Source organism: Abrus precatorius, unplaced genomic scaffold (assembly GCF_003935025.1).
Source record: "Abrus precatorius isolate BTA unplaced genomic scaffold, Abrus_2018 Scaffold9, whole genome shotgun sequence".
NCBI lineage: Eukaryota > Viridiplantae > Streptophyta > Magnoliopsida > Fabales > Fabaceae > Abrus > Abrus precatorius.
Genome location: NW_020874439.1, coordinates 9,602,611 through 9,622,708, shown reverse-complemented (window position 1 = coordinate 9,622,708; position 20,098 = coordinate 9,602,611). Strand labels below are relative to the sequence as shown.

Here is a 20,098-nt window from a genome sequence, read left to right as displayed (position 1 = left end):
CAATCATCAATCTCAATTAGGGGATTTCAGCATGGCTGACAAAGACATAAATAAATGCTGTCAAATGAGAAACAAAATGACTCATCTTATTGACTAGATTTGCAGTCTCTGCATTCAATATTAACGAGGTTTCCAGTCATTGCAGATACTGATGCAATAACTAATACCTTTTTTAATACAACAAAGAAAAATTTTGCTGATAAGTGATGAAACAAATCAAAATGTGTCCTTAACTACTTGAGTAAACAGAGAATCTTAATAAATTACAATAATTTCATCAGGATAGAATACAATCTGCAATGATTTACAAGCATCAGCTTCACCAAAGAGAAAAACTAGAATCAGTGTGTTATAATGACACATTTTTTATACGAGGCAAGATAACACCCTTACTCTAACCATTATCACATCCTCAGCCCTCACGATGAAACTGGTATGAAATGGCAAAAACTTCCAAGCACAAGCATTTTATAGTGAAAATTCAAATGCTGTTGTGGTTGACACATTAAAGATGTAAGGATCAGCTCTTAAAACATTGTGTTTCATAAACTTAAAATGGTTACAATATTGAAAATTTCCACAAGTGCAGATGGTAGTACTAAGATAATAAATAGCATTATCAGCCGGTTTGAACATCAGAAAACTTGTATTCACAAAACCTTCAATAGGCTTTTGCCCATAAAAATGATTTCTATCCCAATTATCTAAAGTAATCATACATTCGCTGATCTAATAAAACAAAAAGGAACTGTTCCTCTACACATGAGAAGGTAAAACAAGACAAAAGGAAAGGGAGGGGGAAAGTACAAAAGAAAAAAGAGACGACCCTGTACAAATACCTCTATATTCGTCTCTTTACAAAAAAATAAAAAGGGGGGTCAACCTTCTAAGAACAGTGGTAATATACAAGATTTGCGAAACAAGAACAAAATAAGCAACGAAGCCTGCCAATATAACTTTGGTTAATATTTTAACAGGACCTGTGCAGAAACAACGAATATCAGTTTCCATAATCCACAGTCCCCATCATGAATAGCCAGCTACATCTGCACAAAACCCCATGGCAGAAATGAGGTCTCTCTTTTCTTTTTTCATTCTACCATGAAAAATTAACAAATACACCAAAGTAAAAGAACAAGAAAATGGCCAGATACACATATACACGACCAAACTGAAGCACAAATTGTTATGAAACTTTGCAACTTGTGAAACATTTTATAGAACTATCATCATAGGATATTATTCATGAGAAATTAACAGGCATCAGACCTCAATATACATGTTAGCAAAGACAGCGTATTCACAAAGATACAAAAATTTCTATACATATCAACATACATCGTTAATCAATTTAAAACTACACTTTTTGTCAAGTGATGTAATCATGAAAATAATAAAACCATTGAGACATGCCTTCACTTTTTAACTGTTTGGGAGAGTTAGTTGGTGACATGATATCAGAGCCTCAACCAAGTGGCCGAGATGGTAAAGCCGAGATTGCAGGCTGGTCTTTTCTGCAAGTTGTGTGAGACTTGTGTTGGGATTTGGAACCAAGAGGGTCTTAAGGTATTTGACCCTGGTGGAACTTACAGGATGATGTAAGCTACTGACCATGTCCACACTGGAAGTCAGAACAAATGCGAGTAGTCAAGTGTTTGGTTACCAACTACAGGATTGCAATGCTGGGAAATGGGACCGTGGTTCCAAGGATATGGGTCCAAACCTATTGGATAGAGGCAGTAGCTTCAGGCCACAAACAGCGGTATACAAGGGGAAAGTGTTTTTCCAACTAGGGGATCTAAGGATATGGGACAGATCCACATTATCACCTTGATGAGGGGGAGTATATTAGTCTAATAGTAAAGTTATGTTAGTGGAGAAGTTAGTCAGGTTAGTTGGACATGTTGCCTATATATACAAGAGAAGTTTAAGAGTGGATTTATCTTGTGATTTGAGAGTAAATTGGTGCCCTTGGGCATTGAGAGGCACAGACCCTCAACATCCGTGTATGTGTTTCTGTCTTGTAATGTGGGAAATAGTAGTTAAGAACTGCAAGATTCGTATAATACATATCTCGATTTGGCACAAATTTCAATTCAAAGAAATTGTACAAATTGCATGGAGACTTGTTTTTGACCTTGAATCATGCCAATCGCCCCAATTTCAGACAAATTGTGAATCGAAGCAGATTTGTACAATTCTTGCTCATTTGGGTCGCATCCAAAAAATGGGTCAGGTTATGAAACCCATTATGTAAGAAAGCAATTTTAGGGTCAATTTTTTGCAACTTTTGCCTTTATTCATCAGTAATCTGAGTTGGGGCTGAGAGGGAAAGGTTCGTCATTGCACATTTGGGTCGCATCCAAAAAATGGGTAAGGTTATGCAACCCATTATGTAAGAACGCAATTTTAGGGTCAATTTTTTGCAAGTTTTTCCTTTATTCATCATCCTAAACTCTCCCTCTCAACCCCAGCTCAGATTATTGATGAATAAAGGCATATGTTGAGTTTCACTGGGTTGAGGTTGCAGAACAAAGTTGAAAGTTCAAGTTTATCAACTGTGGGGGAATGAGCTCTATAATGGATAGAAATTTTTACTTTTGATCAGGTCAGCCTGATTAATAAATTGATCCAAATGGGACTAAAACTTACATTGATTATGAGTATGATAGATCTAGAGCATGCATGCCATGGCTCCAGAGTCTTTTTCGTAGGTAGTGTGCTATATCACACTCTTGGGCTTCGGCCAAAGTGTGGGTTTCCTTTTTGTGGTTGGTTGACTAGGATGTAATGACAAGAAAAAAAAATAAAATTAACTGATAATGATTATTAGAAATTTTTTAGAAGTTGATAAATATTTAGGTATTATAAATTTTTAAAATAATAATGAAATCGTAGTTGTTGCTTTTTTCAAAAACATTCATTAGGGTTAGAGCTGAATTTGAGTAATTATTGTGTTCATTATTTTGAAGTTTATATTTCACTTTATTAGATATACAGTGAGCTATTTAAATTTAAAACAGTAATATTTAGATGTTTTTGTAAGCTAAAATATGTTTTATGGCATTTTTAATTATTGATCATGAATCTTAAGATCTACATATGGTTTTATTCATGATTTTCTTTTAAAAAAATAGAGCTTCCCATTTACGATTTGAACCCCATTTGACAACCTTGATTTGGGGAGTTCTTTCCTGTATTCTTTAATAAAATTCCAGGGTCTTAACAATAAGCCTCACAACCCAAAGCAGCAAACAAACCTAAACTTTGGAGGTTAAAGACATGGTAGATCTATGCATAGGAGTTTTACTTCTTGTAGTGTTCAGGAAAGAAAATATAATAGTTGATCAATCAAGCCATCTTCATACAATACAAGTAGAAGATGACAATGAGCTATATCAAGATTTTGAAAATACTACTATTCAAGCAGATTCTTGTAGTGGTTTAGAAAGGAAATTTATGTTTTTTAACACCCATTAAATTTTCAAGCACATTTAAGGATTAGAAAATAGAAAGTAATGATTTTCTAGGCCAAAATCTTTTAGTTTTTTATTTTCAGATTCTATCAATAAAAGCTCTTGATCAATCAAATCACTCAAAGATGAATGCAAACAATCCTAAATGCATAGATCTTGTAGACCACATCTTAAAAGAATGTCAGGATCCTCAATTATAAAAAATATTCTTTTATATCTAATAAATTAATGCTAGAGCATCACAAAAACTTGTACACAAGTTTATTTCAAGTGAATGGTAACATAAATATGACAGGGATAAAAACTATAACTATAACTTTTTCAATGTTTTTAAGTAACTTTTTGTAAAATTATCCATAAAAACTTTAGTAGGGTTCTTTTGAGGTCATTTTGAGGAAAATATATCATGGAAGGAGTAACAAAATGTTTACCCAAAGGGACCTCGGACAATGTGTAAAGTGAGAGATAGACTAAAATTTTTTTGATAAAGAAATTACATTAAAACAATAATGCAAACGATATAGACCATCTATTATGGAAAAATGAGAGCTAATATGAATGAATGGTCACATGAAAAAGGATAGAATAAGAAATAATTGTGTACAAAAGAATATTGAAATAACACCTATTATGAAAAAGGATGACAAAAAAACGATTTAGTTTGAAAACGTGCAAAAACGCCCATTGAAAACGCTAGTGAAAAAAGTGTATGGCATAACTTTGAAAAAAGAATATTAAAAGGAATTTGACAATAAATAATATCTTAGAGATATCACTTTTTGACCCATTTGATTAGCATCGTATGATCTATGTAACAAATCTTAGACTAAGGCTTGATTGTTGTCGTAGAAGATAAAGTGTCTTCTCGAGAAAAATTATTACAAAGATGTTGATAATTTTATTTGATGTTCAATCTCCATTCTTCAATTGCAAAATTGATTCTCAATTTTGAATATTATTTTATACCCTTATTTATTATGAGATTTGTATTCAAGAGACACTCACCTATTACCCATACATAATTAGATACATTTATTCATTTAAATTATGGGTATTTCTAGAATAAAATATAAATTCATAACATATAATTACTTTTTTATTGATCTTGATGAATTAAGTATTTATTTTTTCTAAATAGGAATATAGGTGGTAATTATTAATAGTTTTTCCATAACATAATTAAAATATTTTATTAAATTAATAAAAAAAAATTATTGTATGTGTCTGTGCACACACATGTAGTACTTAAAAAACTGTGAATCAATTTTTACAATTACAAAAAGGAAAAATAAAATAACAAAATCATTTTACATATGCACTTATAAAGATTGATGTTTTTGCTATGACACAATAAATATATTTCATTAAATTAATAGTCAAAACAATACAAATTATAATAAAATAAAATAAGGTTTGAAGAACCAAATATCAAATAATTCATCAATTGGAGATGTTTCTTCTAATAAAATTACTAGCTGAGGCTTATATTTTATTTTTATTTTTATATTAATCTATACTATTTATTATTATAAATAAATTTTATTTTATCAATCCGCCCATGGTGCAGGACATAAAACTAGTTGACATTATTTAATAGATTTGCCCTGCTTCCCAGTGAATTCTAGAGTTTCTATGCAGTGGATTTTAGGTAATGTTCTGAAAATGATACCTAGCATGCCTATTATTCCTTTCTAGTTATCATTCAACAGACTTTTTGAGTATACCAGAGCAACAAATTTAGAGAAAATCAGCTGCCATTGAGAACAAAGTCACTGTAAATTAATGATATGACCATTGGGAAAAAACTTTCCTCTAACAGCAACACAACTTAAGAGAAGCCTACATGATGCACGTGTATTCCATGCCTATAGTGCAAAAATCAGATGACTCTGCCCCATCCCTAAGAATTAAAAGAATGAACAAATGTAATACAATGCTCACCATATTTGCAAACATACAAGCCAAAAAGTATAGAAATACCTGTACACTGCTGTCATAAAGGCATAGAGACTCCAATCCGGACAGAACAAGCACACTTGGCTGCTCCATCCATAAGAATGCATCATTCCACTTTAGAATTAGGAGGTTGGATAAACAAACTGCTCTGTCCTGATTGTAAATGCTGCACATGTTGCTGAGACTGATGTTGTAAAGCAAGATCTTTGGAAGGATGCAGTTCTTGCTCCTGTTGCTGCTGCTGCTCTGGTGCCTGATATGGCTGCTGAGATAGGATGGGTTGTGACAATGACTGTTGAAGAGGTTGTTGCTGATGCTGTTGCCACTGTGTATCAGAATTATGTGCGTTAGTCAAGCTACCTGATCTTGGCCCTAACCCTTGACTAATTGTTGGCTGCTCATTTCCAGTTGAATTTCCAACAGGTGCACTCCCCAAGGAGCTCCCTTGAGTGGTTTGATTCTTCACAGTGGAATCAAATGGTGGTTCCAATGTTTTCCACTGAGAAGATACAGAAGTAAAAACTGGTACTGCACTAGCAGAATCAATACAATCCTGTGTCATTGTAGCACATGAACTAACCTGGGGAGAATTTGCAGGCTGTTGATCAGCTTGAGCTGAATTAGATTGAGACTTGCTTGCTGACTCAGATTGCACCTGACAGTTTTGAGGCAAAATTCTCTGAACATTTGTTTGAGTTTGAATAATTTTCTTAGACTGAGGCTGAATCTGTAATGGCAGCTGATGGTGGCTAGAAGCAATAACAGCTGGCTGAGGAGGTGACAACTGACTGGATGAAACTGGTGAAACCTGCCCTTGAGAACTAGTATCGGAAGGAATATGAGGTTGTTTTGATGAAGTGGTTGTTGATCCAGAATGTACCTTCTGCTGCAACTGTGAATAGTTTGAAGAATGGGCATGACCCAAGGGCTTTGATGGGTTATTTGGGTTCAAACCAGGTCCAGGGTATAAACTTTGACCTTGCATCATGTGTATGATTTCGTCCCCTTTTTCACCAGTTTGACTTCCCACAGGCCGAGAGAGTCCATTTAGATGAGAAGTATCCACAGGGAGGTTCTGATGGACCATTATGTTTCCTCTTCCCACTCCCTTTAGAAGTTTTGCCTGGTGTTGAGACTGTACATTATGCCGCTGATTGGTGTGTTGCCTACCAGGCTGCTGATACTGCTGCTGCTGTGGTGGCTGTCGATGCCGCTGCTTTGCTGCTTGATTAGTCAACACACCAGCAGCAGGATTCCTGCTGAATCCAGGTTGTGGCTGTTGGTGCTGAGATGACAAGGGAGTCAAAGGTGAAGATGGTGCTACAGGTGAAAGAGGTACTTGCTGAGAAGAATTTTGTGGATGAACTTGGGAACTGTTCTGCAACGGTGATGAGGATATGGGAATTTGAGACTGTGCCTGGACATGTGGCATCAATGCATTTGATCCAGCAAGCTGCTGCTGGTGCTGCAGATATCGCTGCTGTTGCTGCAGTTGCCTTTCCTTTGCCAGCCGGACAGCATAGGCTTGTTGCTGTGAATTAGAGGCCTGACTTGGACCTTGAAGATGAGGACGAGGATTGCTGAGATGGGATTGTTGCTGGGACAGTTGGTGTGGCTGCGTGGCCTGTCCTGGGTAAGGCTGAACAGGTGGAGTTGTTTGATTACTAAAGGCAGAACTCAGCCCACACAGAGCAGGAATACCTTGACTGTTCCCTTGGGTGACCTGCATCTGAAGCTCTGGAACTGTCATTTGCCTTTGATGTTCTGGGTTATGGCCAGGCTAATGTCGATGAGGAAAATGTCATCATTAGAATTGAAATAAAATCACCACATATATTGACAAATACACCAATCTCCTACAAAGCCCAAGCGAGGCCACTGCCTCACTACAGTTGAAGTGAAAACAAGGATGCAAAGCTGGTTGGGATATAAGTTTTATAGTCACAAGGTGAAACACCAATTAAGCACATTTTTAATTTTAGCATTTTGCTAAGTTTTTTAAAAAAAGGCTTTTTGATCAAATTCTCTCTCTGGCAGTTTGATTATAATATAAGCCTTTGTGAAATAGATATAAGCCAGTCCAAATATTAAATAACACTACAGAATCAATTGAATCCTAAAAGGATGGAAAAAGAACATTTCTCACCCTCATCATATGTAGAGTTTCATGAGGTCGTAACATTGAGTTCCCTTGTCCAGGATGCATATTTACTGGGCTTGGCATTCCCACCATATTAGAGGAAAGCATACTTCCAGAATTAAGCATCGATGGTGATGCTATTCCTTGAAACCCTGGCCTGGCCATTGACATGCTTCTGTTAATTCCATTCATTAAACCCATACCATTTCCACCAGGAAGCATGCGAACACCCCGATCACTTCCAGAAAGAGTCCCAGACATGCTCTGCTGGATGTTTCTTCCAGATAACAATTGATTGTATTGTATTCTCTGCTGCTCATCCACTGATGAAGGTGAATTTCTTGGAATCCCATATCTACTATCCCTGACACAAATGCATTAATTATGTGTAGAAAAACAAATGATGTTAATGCACAATATATAATTGCACATCAATAATCTCCATCGATAAAAAGTGCATACCTGACAGAGGCAGTAATCGGACCAGATGATGATGACAGGTTATTGCCAAGAACCATACCAGAAGTCCCAGGTAGTGAAGAATTCACGCCAGATGTAGGAAGCATTGACGGAACAGAACCTTGACTTGATAATCCCAAACCAGCAGCATGAGAACCCTGATATCCAAAGGCTAGGACATCTGAGCTTGAATTTGTATCACAGAGATCAAGTGGCCTACATCCAGGATTCAAACATAAATTAAATTTTTGTGCCAACCACACTAATCAGGCTTACCAAAATTTTAAATTAAAAGGTAAACCCAACTACTGTTAAATGAGCATAGTAGACAATGCAATAGAGTGCAGAGTTGTAAATATTTCCATATTACCCAAAAAATAAGATAAAAGTAAACTTACGTTAAAACAGCTCCATTCAGGTAGTTGGGGCAGGCTTGGGAAAGAGCAATCATGTGTGAATTATGGACAGGCATTAATTGTTTTGAATCCTGGTTATCAATCTGCATTAAAACAAAAGACATTCTATTAGGAATCATACATATAGACTAAGGATAAAATGGGCCAATTTGAATTTATGTAGCTACAATTCTGCTCAATGGAGAAAACATTCTTCAGAAGTAACAAGACCAATAAGCAGTAATCAAGCTGTCCCAAATCAGTATGTCATGGGAAATCAAAGGAATAGCTCCAATAAAAAGGTTTAAATAAAGTTGTACTATCCAAAAAAAAAAGGTTAAACTAAAGTTGTACTATCAATATGCCCGCTAAATTTTAACTAACAAGTTTCCTTGAAATATTCCTTCCAAAAATTACTCAGACAAATCCTATCTGAAACTACAAAGGAAGAGAATCCACAAAGCCTGAACAGACCACTTCTTTAAGAAAGAGTGCTGCCACTTCACTAGCTTTAAAAGGATGGCATCATGTGACCACTATTAGGATTTTGTCCCTATTAGGTAGGCAACAAATAAGATCCATAACGTCAACCCATACTTGAGTAGGAACTGTGGAGGGGGGTTGAATCAATCCTGCTGGGGCCATAGTTTCATAATTGTATCTCTGACTTGTGTGACAAACAGCTATAAAATCTTTGATGTCATGCTTCATTCCTGCCCAAAACACTACATCATCCAGTCTTTTGAAGGTCCTGAAGTATCCTGAGCACCCTCCTATTGGCAAGCAGCAAAAATATTGTTTGATTAAGTCTGAAATTGTAGATTAACCTTTTGGTAGAACCAATCAGCCCTTACAAAACAACTTCTGATCCTTGAACTAAATATCCAGTATGTGAATTAGGGCCAGTGATGAAGTCTAGTATCATTCTTCTGAGAGCATCCGCCAATCCTTTAAATCATCAAACTGCAGAACTGAAATCGCTGCAAAAGTTGCTCTCCCAGAGAGTGGAATGCAATCTGCAGCAGAGTTATCTTTCCCTGCTATATATTGAATTTAAAAGTCATAATCAATGTGTTGTGGGGCCCAGCAAAACTACTCCAGTCACTAGTGTCTGTTCAGTCAAACTTCTACCTCCTTTGATTTGTTTTGATGATAAAGTGCTGACAGTGTAAATAATGATGTCACAGTGCACCACACCCATAAGCTCTCTCCCATAGACAAACTTCTGAGCACTTTCAGACAATGTGGCACTCCAAAAGGCTAGTAATCTCCCTTCTTCAAACAGGACAGCTCCAAAAACTTTCACTGAGGCGTTAGTTTTGATAGTAAATGACTTAGAAAAATCTGGGACTGCAAAGATAGGTAGTGCAGTCATTGCATTCTTCAACTTCTCAAAGGCTTCTTGAGCTTCTTGCCCCCATTAAAACCATAGTAGTCAATAACGTCTGCTAGCGGAGGTGCAGAGCAGAGTGACAGGGTGCTGCTATCCCATCATCATCACGTCGTGTTTCACTATAGTGGTTGTTGCATTGCGAATTATGGTCAAGAACACAACAGAGCAACCATCTTGGCTACTATTTCATCCTAGGTCAAATCCCTATTTTACCCTCCTTTTCTGAAAGTTTGGCAACTTTTAAGGAGGGCAATCTTCGGATTTTGCTGCCTGTTTACATTTCTAATATCTTCTTCTCCCTTGTCAAGCTAGCCATAAGCTCATTCTCATCTCTTAGTTCTTCTCTCTCATTCTATCTTTCATCTTCAATCGCTGCGACATCCTCCTGCTTCCGGGGTCCTTCTTCATCTTTGGTGAAGCTTCCGACGTGACTCAGACGTCTTTGGGTCATTCTTCAACTACAGCAAAGCTTCCACCATGACCCAAACATTTTCCAGCAAACTTCCAACAAACTTAAAACGTTTTCCAGTGACCGACCATTCTCTATTTTCCATTTTCCTTTTCTATTTTTCATTATCCTACTTTGTTTTGATTTTCTTGCTTTATTTTGTTTCAAATTTCAATGCCTAAAAAAGAAGCAATGGCTGCTCTTGCCAATCAATCACAAGGAACTACCTTTGTTTCAATTTCTTCCTATGCATTGGTGAAGCCAACATGTAATAATTTGGATATAGGTTGGCAATGGAATAGTTTGAAAGACATTAAATAATAAAAAGTCTATGACTTGTGACTTTTGTGAAAAAACTACTATTGGTAGTATTACCCGAAGAGACATCAGATGGGAGTGAAGAGAGAGATGCTGATAGCTGTCCAAGGTTTCCCAAAGAAATAAAAAAAACACTAATAACAGCTCATGAGAAGAAGTAAGTTGAGAAAGAGGCATATTTAGTTCAGCCTGATGAAGATGATGATGAGGAATAAGAGGTGCAAGAAATTCAAATATTCAAGTAGAATTTTTTCTTTTTAAAAAGTAGTTAAAATACACAAAGAAAATGTTGAAAAGCCATGAAGAAGAAAGAGAAAAGTGTGGATATTCAATTATGTCAAATGCGTGGACGGATAAACAAAATAGGACATTGATCAATTTCTAAGTAAATTGTCAAACTAGTTCTATATTTGTGAAGAGCATTGATGCATCTGCTTATATGAAAACCAGAAAAGAGTTGTTTAAGCTCTTAAATTGTTTTATTGAGGAGATTGGAGAAAAAAAAGTTGTGTAAGTAGTCACTGAAAATGGAAGTAACTATCTTACCAAGTAAGAATTGTTCTCAACTCTCAAGTAATTTCATTTTAACAATTTGTATTCTTATTTTATTAGTTTTTAATTTTAAACTATGCAATTTTATTTTAGGTAAGTTGTTACAAGCTAAAAGACAACATTTATTTTTGATTCCATGTACTACACACTGTATTGATTTGATGTTGGAAGACATTAGAAAAACAGCAAAAGTCAAGAAAACAATACAAAGAGCAGTTAATCTTGTGGGCTTAATTATAATCATTCATTGACTTTGAATATTATGACGAGGTTCACAAATAAATCTGAATTGGTCAGATATGGAGTAACAAGATTTGTGACAACATCCCTCACTTTACAAAGGTTACATGATAAAAAAAATAGCCTTAAAAAATTGTTCACTTCCGATGAATGGTTAAAGTCCAAAACAGCCAAAGAAGCTAAAAGAAAAAGGGCAACAAACAGTGTGTGCTTATGCCTTGTTTTTGGAATGATGTTTTCACCCTTAAGGCTATGGGGCCTCTTGTGCAAGTTTTGAGGTTTGTTGATAATGAGACAAAACCTGCAATGTGGGCTACATACATGAAACGATTGATAGAGTTAAAGAAACCATTAAAAATGCATTGAAAGGAATGAAGACTAGTATAAGGAGATTTTTGCTGTAATTGATAGAAGATGGGAGTGTCAGCTTCATCACCCACTACATGCTCAGGTCATTATCATATTCAAGCTATACAAGACATGTATAAAAGGGTAACTACATGTGTGAGAACTTCTAGAGGCATATCTAAAGATTTCTCAATTGAAATAGGTTTACATCAAAGCTCCACTTTGAGCCGTTACTTGTTAAATCTTATTTTAAATGTGCTTACAAATGACATGCAAAAGATTATCTCTCAGTGCATGTTATTTGTAGATGATATAGTATTGGTTAAGGATTCAAAAAAAGAGATTAATGTTAAACTTGAGTCATAGAGGAGGCAGTGTTGTCAAATGGCGGCACTATGGCAGATTGTGGTAGCAATTTTTAACCCCGTTGTTACACCGCTTCCGTTATATGGGTTTTTTGTGTGGCAACGCCATGGTGGCCGTTACGCGCATGGCGGTAACAACAGCCATGGCGGAAAACCGTGAAAAATGGCAGTTTGCGTGATTTGAGCCCAAACTTGACCCAGTCCAAGGATGATACGCGAAGAAAACTTAGGTAAGTCCCTTTTCTTCGTCACTCAAAACCCTTCTCCCTCATCTCAAATCTCTCTATTCTCTGCTTATCTCCGACTTTTTCTACCCTCATCTTCTCCGATCTCTGTCTTCTCTGACGTAGATCTGCACTCATCTAAGATCTCACCTGTTATTTGTTCTACTGGATGTCACTATTATGTTCTCCATCTCCGGCAACCTCAACCTCCATTTCCAGCGACTGATCCTCCACCTCTGGGGACCCCATTTTTTCCAATAGCCATTTCTTTCTTTATTTTCCTCATTTCAGTTTTACCTTTTCCATTTTTCAATTTTTCCCTCTTCCACATGTCTGTTTTTTCTCTGTTTTTTCTCAAAAAAAAAAAAATTCTATATTTTAGCCTCTCTTAACATGGCTCAACAAGAATCTTCATTATCAAGTTTCTAATTGATCTGACCCAAGATAGAAATATGTTCATTCATTGAAAGAGGATGATACAAACAATATTGTATATAACTTTTGTGGGAAAGTTATGAGTGCTGGAATCACTAAAGTGAAACATTTGATTGGAAAGAAAGGTAACGTGAAAGCTTGCCCCAAGTGTCTTGAAGAAGTTAGAAAAGGGATTATGGCATATCAAAAGGATAAAAAAAGTAAAAATAACTTTGAGATGCCAAATGTGAGAAGCTTTGAAAGTATAGGCTATGATGAAAGTGAGGATTTGAGGAGGATACCCAAACACAGTATTGACATGGGTAATCAGAAAGGGCCAATGGATGTGTTTTGTAGAAAGCCAAAAAATGCAATTGAGAAAAGGAAAAAGTTAAAATTGAGACAAGCAAATAGAAAAGAAGTTTGTAACAAAGAAACCAAAGCAAGGGTCCATCAATACATAGCTCGATTTTGGTATCAGGCTGGCCTTTTCTTTAAACTTGTTAAAATGACGAGCTTCAAAGAAATGTTTACAGCTGTTGATGCTTTTGGTCCAAATTTATCAGCTCCAAATTATCATGATATTCGAGTTCCACTTCTTTAGAAAGAGCTAGAATATACCGATTCTCTCATGAAAGATCATAAGGAGTAATGGAGCAAACATGGCTGTTCCATCATGTCAGATGCATGAACCGATCGAAAACAAAGATACTTGATTAATTTCTTGGTCAATTTTCCTGCTGAGACTATGATTGTGATGTCCATTCAGGGATCTAATTTTGTAAAGACCAGTGAAAAATTATTTGATATGCTTGATGCTCTTGTGGAGGAGATTGGAGAAGATAAAGTTGTCCAAGTGACAACAAATAATGAAAGCAATTATGTCTTAGCTGGAAAGATGTTGGAAGCAAAAAGACATCTTTATTGGACTCATTGTCCAGCTCATTGCATAGATCTTATGCTTGAAAATATTGAAAAGCTTCCTTTGATAAATAAGACAATTCAAAGGAAAATATTGGTTGTTGGCTTTATCTACAGTCATTCAAGTACCTTGAGTTTGTTGAAAAATTTTACAAACAAGAGGGACTTGGTGAGACATGCAGTTAATAAATTTGCAACTTCTTTTCTATCATTAAAAAGACTTCATCAAGAAAAAACAAATCTTAGAAAGATGTTTACTTCTGAGGAGTGGTGTAAAAGGAAGCTAAAGGAAAGCAAGCAATAAAAGTTCTATTAAATCCTGCATTTTGGAATAATGTGATATATATTTTGAAAATCATGGCTCCTTTTGTCCGGGTGTTTCATTTGGTTGATGGGGAAAGAAGACCAGTCATGGGGTATATTTATGAAACAATGAAGAAAGGTAAAGAAGCTATTATGAATTCATTCAAAAATAGTGAAAGCAAATACAAAGATGAGTTTGCAATTATTGATAAGAGATGGACTTGTTAGCTTCACCGTCCATTAAATGCAGTTGGTCACATTTTAAACCCGAAATTCTATCATGACAACCCTCAAATAAAATTTGATTTGGAAGTTACAAATGGGTTGTATGATTTTATCAAGAGGTTAGTGCCATGTCAGGATATGCAACAAAGCATACTTCTTGAATTACCAATTTATGAGAGTGGTGGTGGTCTTTTTGGGTCCGACTTTGCAAAATTACAAGGAAAAAGTATTGCTCTTGGTAATTCATCAAAATTTTCAACATTTTAATTTTAAGGTTATAATTCATATTTAGAGTTATAATTTATCTTTTATTTTATAGCTCAATGGTGGAGAATGTATGGACATCTCCACATTTGCAACAACTAGCTATAAAAATTTTGAGCTTGACATGTAGTGCATCCTAATGGAAAAGCAACTAGAGTGTTTTTCAGCAAGTAATTTCTTATCTATTAAGCCTACTACTTTCTTCTAGAAATTAGAAAGAAACTAATTTTTTAATTAAACTCACGTTGTAAATTCATTCAAAGATGAGGAATAGGCTTGATCACAAAAAATTATATGACTTGGTTTATGTGAAATATAACCACTGACTCAAAAAATATTACAATCTTAAAGATGTAATTGATCTAATTACACTTAATAATATTGATAAGTGTAATGAGTAGTTGGTTGGAGAAATGGATGATGATGCTCATAATGAAAATGCTGGAAATGTGTTAGTTTTTTATGGTGATAACACTTCAAATTGGGCAACTGTTTATGAAGCTTCTGGAATTGGACATCCTACACCATATACTAAGCGTCATTCTAAGAAAAGAAAGAGTCCATCAAGTGGTATCACTATCAAAGCTGCAAAAATTTCCAAGATCAAGACATGTTCAACAGCACAAAAAAAAAAGAGAAAATAGTGATTGAAGATGATGATGAAGAAATTAGAAGATGAAGAAATGTCGGAAGAAACAGAAGATGAATTACAAATTAATCTTCCATAATCTGAGGGAGAAGAGAAGGGATATGCCTTGATGGATGAGAAAAAAGACGATTATGTTGAAGTTGAAGAAGAGGACTAAATTGATAATCTTTGTTTTTATTGTTAACTTGACATTTGATAATTGCATATTTTGTATTGAATTATGCTTTGGATTGTGGGTTATGCTACATGTATTTTGAGTTAATTATTTTCTATTATTTTTTGTGACCTATAGTATTTTTTATATATATTTTATTATATCCACCATAACCCCTCATGGCGGCCGCCATAACTTCATGGCAGTTTTTTTGGTTTATGCCAAGAGCCGCCATCTGCCATTGATATCATTGGGAGGAAGAGACTTTGGAATCAAAGAGTTTTTCACTTGAGTAAAAGTAAGATAGAGTACATATATTGTAGGTTTAGCAAAAAACAAGATGAGAATCATGCATTTAAAATTAAACTTAGAGATGATATTGTACCATAAGTTTCCAATTTCAAGTACTTGGAATCAATTATACAAAATGGTGGGAAAATTAATGATGTTACTCACAGAATACAAGCTTGGTAGTTAAAATGGAAAAAGGCATCAAGATTTATTTGTGACTGTAAAGTACTTATCATGCTAAAAGGAAAATTTTACCGCACGACAATACGACTAGCTATCCTTTATGGTAGTGAATGCTGGGCCTTAAAGGAACAACATGAGAAAAAAGTAGAAGTGACAAAAATGAGAATGCTAAGGTGGAAGAGTGGACAAACGAAAAAAGACAAGATACAAAATTAAGTATACTAAAGAATATTGGAGTAACACTTGTAATGGACAAGTCATGATGACTGAAAATCATCTTATGTGATTTGGTCATGAGCAGAAAAGACCTTTAGAGGCGCCAGTAAGGAAAGTGGATTAAAGAGGGGTTGAGAGAGACCCAAAAGAACCTTAAACGAATTTATTAAAAGAGACTTTTTGATTAACCAGATTTCTAAAAATTTAGTTTTTGACCAAGCACAACAGCGTCGTATGATTCATGTAATTGACCTCACCTAGTGGATAAGGCTTGGTTGTTGTAAAATCTTGATTGAGAAAAATCATTGTAAAATCCCAATTTAAATCGTAAAATCCCTCTTCAAATCATGGGATTTTACAATATCACTTTGATTCTGAAAATTCCTCAAAAAGCCTCTTGTTGAACCCTAATGTAGTTGACACCTCTTTCATATCTCCTTTTATCAAACCCAATTTGCCCCTAGCAGCTTTGAACCCTCACACTGTTGTCAACATTCAACAGTCCTCTTGGTGTGTGCAGCCTGGTCTGTAACTCAACCCATCAGTGTGCTACTGCTGAATTTGAGTCTAGTGCTGTTGTTCTTGCATCTTTTCTGTTCTGATCTATTTTTTACTCATGCCAACTTATGGAATATGAATTATGATTTGTGAGTGCTACTTTGTTTAAGTGCGTTTATTGATTTAAAGGATTTTTTCCCTAATTATTGTATTTTATATGCATAATGTGAATTTATATGCTTATATATGAATTTTGTAAAATCTTACAATACCATTTACGATTTATGATTTTCACTCCCCTTTACAATTTAAAGTAAAATCTCAATTTTAAGTACCTTGCTTCCTAGAGCCCCAAAATCTCTCCTTCCCACTCAATTTCACAGTGAATTCACCAGAATGTTATTCTGTTTTCACTGTTTCCTGTTCAAATCTTAGAAAACAGGAAGCAGGATGAAGACAAGGTGGCACTTTTGTAATTAAAATTGATAACAGAAAACATTATTAGAAACCAAACAAGCCCTTAGAAGTTGATACCTAGGTTGACTATGATAAGGATTTAAAGGAAGATAAAGGTCATCATAGATAAAAATATAACAGCTCTACAATACAGTTGGCTTATGAACTGATTCATAATCATACACAACAACAACATTTTATCCATGCAGAAATTGCACTAATCCACATTAAAAGCACTATAAGTAATCATCTATCACTTAAGTTCTATTTCCCCAATTAACCACTAATCATCTGATTTAACCACTGACATTAGTGGTTAGCATAAAAGGAATACCACTTCTAAATGTCACTGCATCCTGGAATCTGTCTTGATAAAAATACTTTGGATTCAAACCTGATTCTTAAGGTAATGTTGCTTCTGCCCAATCTTTATAATTTTCTCAAAATGAGATTTCAGTGTATCCTCCTCCATTGGCCCTTGCAAACGCTGAAACAACTGCCTGGCACTACCCTGCTAAAGATACATCATTCGAAAGATCTGTTTAATCAAAGCTGCAAAATGTAGGTCAACCATGGGGTTCCCCCAATGCATCCAAATATAATAAACAATGAAAAATGATTAAAAGAAAACAATGCCTTAGGAATTCCAGGTAACGTAGATGGATAAGACTGTGAAGACCCTGAATCTTCAGCGCTATCTGCCCCATCCCCAGCACTTCTATCCATTAAAACTTTATGACGTTCCTTGCATTCCTTTGGTTTCCGAAAGATACACTGGAAATATTGTAAAATGTCATGCTATCAGCAAATACAGATTAAATGCCAACACCAAATCATAAATTAAATAAAATGTCAGCATTTAAATTCATAATGAACATTGCATCAGTTTCAAAAGATACAGTAAATGTGCACAGTACACCTGACCAAAGTACTACCAATTACTGAAATTTTTTTCCAAGTTATGTAACTACCAATTACTGAAATTTTTTTCTAAGTTATGTGTAAAGCTGTCCTATGAAGCAGGAGGTGCAATCGGTGGGTGTCAATATAATAATATCTTTTGAAGATGAAATTTTTCAGCAATGGAATGTGACAAGGTAATAAAACAGGTCCTGCAACCATGACACTTTTCTTATAAAACCCATATTTGGGTATAATTACCTTGATTTGGAGAGTACTGTTGATGGCATCACTTACAAGCTCCCAGTTTGGACCCATATCATGCACCAGGACCACAAGAGCCTGCAACAGGTAGAACAGTAAGGGTAAGCCTTTTACAAAACCCAGTTATTTTCAGGTCTAAAATATTTATTAAAGAGAACAAAAGAAAAAAATAATAATAAAGCAAATGAATTCCAAACAACCTGATCTTCAAATAGTGACCAAGGACTTCCAGAACCAGGCTGTCCAGCAGAAATCTATTAGCAAAAAATAAAAAAAATATAAATAACAGAAAGAAAATTTGCTAGAAATGACTATCTAAATTCACATCAAAATTGACCTTCACTGCTTTAGCTTTCCTGCCCCTGTCTCGTGCACTAATGATCTTAATAAATTTATTGGGATTGGACATGTTACTCATTTGTGAAGCAGCAGGGGAAGGAATAGAATTAGTCATTGGAGCAACATTGTCCAAAGGATTATCAAGTGATTGCTTCATTATCTTCGGCTTCTTCACATTATGTTGCCCATACAAGCCTTCAGAACAAGACAGTTAAAAATGTAAAGCATGAAGAAAATAGAATACTAATATTAATTGTAAGATTTAATTTTGATGCATTGTCAATGTAAAATAATACATGATGGATATGACTTTTAAATTAATTATTAAAAGAATCAGTCATTCTCATTGATATGACAATCTATGATTGGATGACAGTGTAAAACTTCTACACTGTCAATGCATTCTGGTTTAATTGTAACTGTAATAAGACATGTTTCTAGATCCATGATAAAATAGCTAGTTTTACCACTGTTTCCATTAGATTCGAAGTGATGACTATCCACTCTCTTCTTGGAATGATCCCTCTGCATTTAGAAAACACCATTAGAAAATAATAGTCATAAACAGTGTATACAGTAAATTTAGAAATACCTGCAGAAAATTGGAGGTCTAGGTAGCAATCCTAGGATCAAATTGTTATAACTTTCTAATTTTCCAAAAACGAAGAAAAACAAAGACAGAGACAACCTTTTGACGTGCCAAAAAGTGATAAGAGTCGCTGTCTTAATAATTGTACTTAAGTAATTCCCAGTTTTACTTAAAACTAGAGAAGCATCCATAAAACAGCACAAGAAAAACTCCACAAATTGTAAAAAAACAAAATGACTGTTAAGAAACTTAGGCCTAACTCACTCCCAAAAGCTAACTCATAGGAAGAGGACTATCTTAGTCCTTATAAGGAGTATTTTGGCTCTATTCTTAACCAATGTGGGAATCTTAACAATGACCGTGCTTTATAACAAATTACATAATTGCCATTGGAGTGGCAAATTTTTCAATAGTTGAGCGACACAAGTCCTAAGTACTGGATTATATGGATAGATTTCTATACAACTATAAATACTCTACTGACAAGCACCCAATTCAATGCACAATACTTGATTTGGGATAAAGGTTAGGCATTTGGCTTCTTCCACTGCAAATGCACATGGCCTTTCCAATGGAATTTCCCAGATATTGTAGGGATTGGGCAGCTTTGTCCCATTGATTTTACCTTTTTTCTTTGTTATTTTCCAACTTGTACTTTAGCTCAGGAGGATTCCCAATCTTCCCTTCATCCTAATCAATTTGTCAAAGACGTCATTGCTATGAAGCACAAACACCTCTTGTTTGAAGTGTCATGGTGCTACATACATTTGATACCAAAACTTCTTACACACTTGTTCGACAAGGTCAACCACTCCTTATTAGGAATCCAATTAAAACCTCCGTATGGCTTAGACACTTGAGTTGACACTTAAAAATAGATGGGCACACTCTAGTATTATTAATATATATATATATATATATATATAATTTTAAGAAAAATAGCTTAAAAGATAATGTAGTAAAAAACAATGTCTCTTACTTTTTTTGTAAGGCTTATTATCATAGGAAAAAAATATAAAACTTAGCATATTGATTTGAGAAGGTTAACGTTTTGAAAGATACAAGTTATCCAAGTCATTTTAGAATTCTTATAACTTTTAAAATTTCAGAAGTTGCAT

At 35.0% G+C, this 20,098-nt stretch overlaps 1 protein-coding gene across 1 annotated transcript in view; it reads right to left on the bottom strand.

Moving 5' to 3' along the window:
* Window positions 1-496: 496 nt before the first annotated feature.
* The window catches only part of LOC113850361 (chromatin modification-related protein EAF1 B-like), a 33,967-nt gene continuing 14,365 nt past the window's right edge, over window positions 497-20,098 (bottom strand). The window contains exons 13-23 of the mRNA XM_027480881.1: window positions 18,859-18,916; window positions 18,390-18,586; window positions 18,253-18,306; window positions 18,050-18,130; window positions 17,525-17,662; window positions 17,283-17,399; window positions 8,430-8,530; window positions 8,035-8,247; window positions 7,579-7,936; window positions 5,457-7,212; window positions 497-1,046 (exon numbers count right to left, since the gene is read on the bottom strand). Of these exons, the coding sequence (XP_027336682.1) occupies window positions 5,539-7,212; window positions 7,579-7,936; window positions 8,035-8,247; window positions 8,430-8,530; window positions 17,283-17,399; window positions 17,525-17,662; window positions 18,050-18,130; window positions 18,253-18,306; window positions 18,390-18,586; window positions 18,859-18,916 (2,991 nt within the window). The 3' untranslated portion in view covers window positions 497-1,046; window positions 5,457-5,538. The remainder of the gene's footprint in view (window positions 1,047-5,456; window positions 7,213-7,578; window positions 7,937-8,034; window positions 8,248-8,429; window positions 8,531-17,282; window positions 17,400-17,524; window positions 17,663-18,049; window positions 18,131-18,252; window positions 18,307-18,389; window positions 18,587-18,858; window positions 18,917-20,098) is intronic.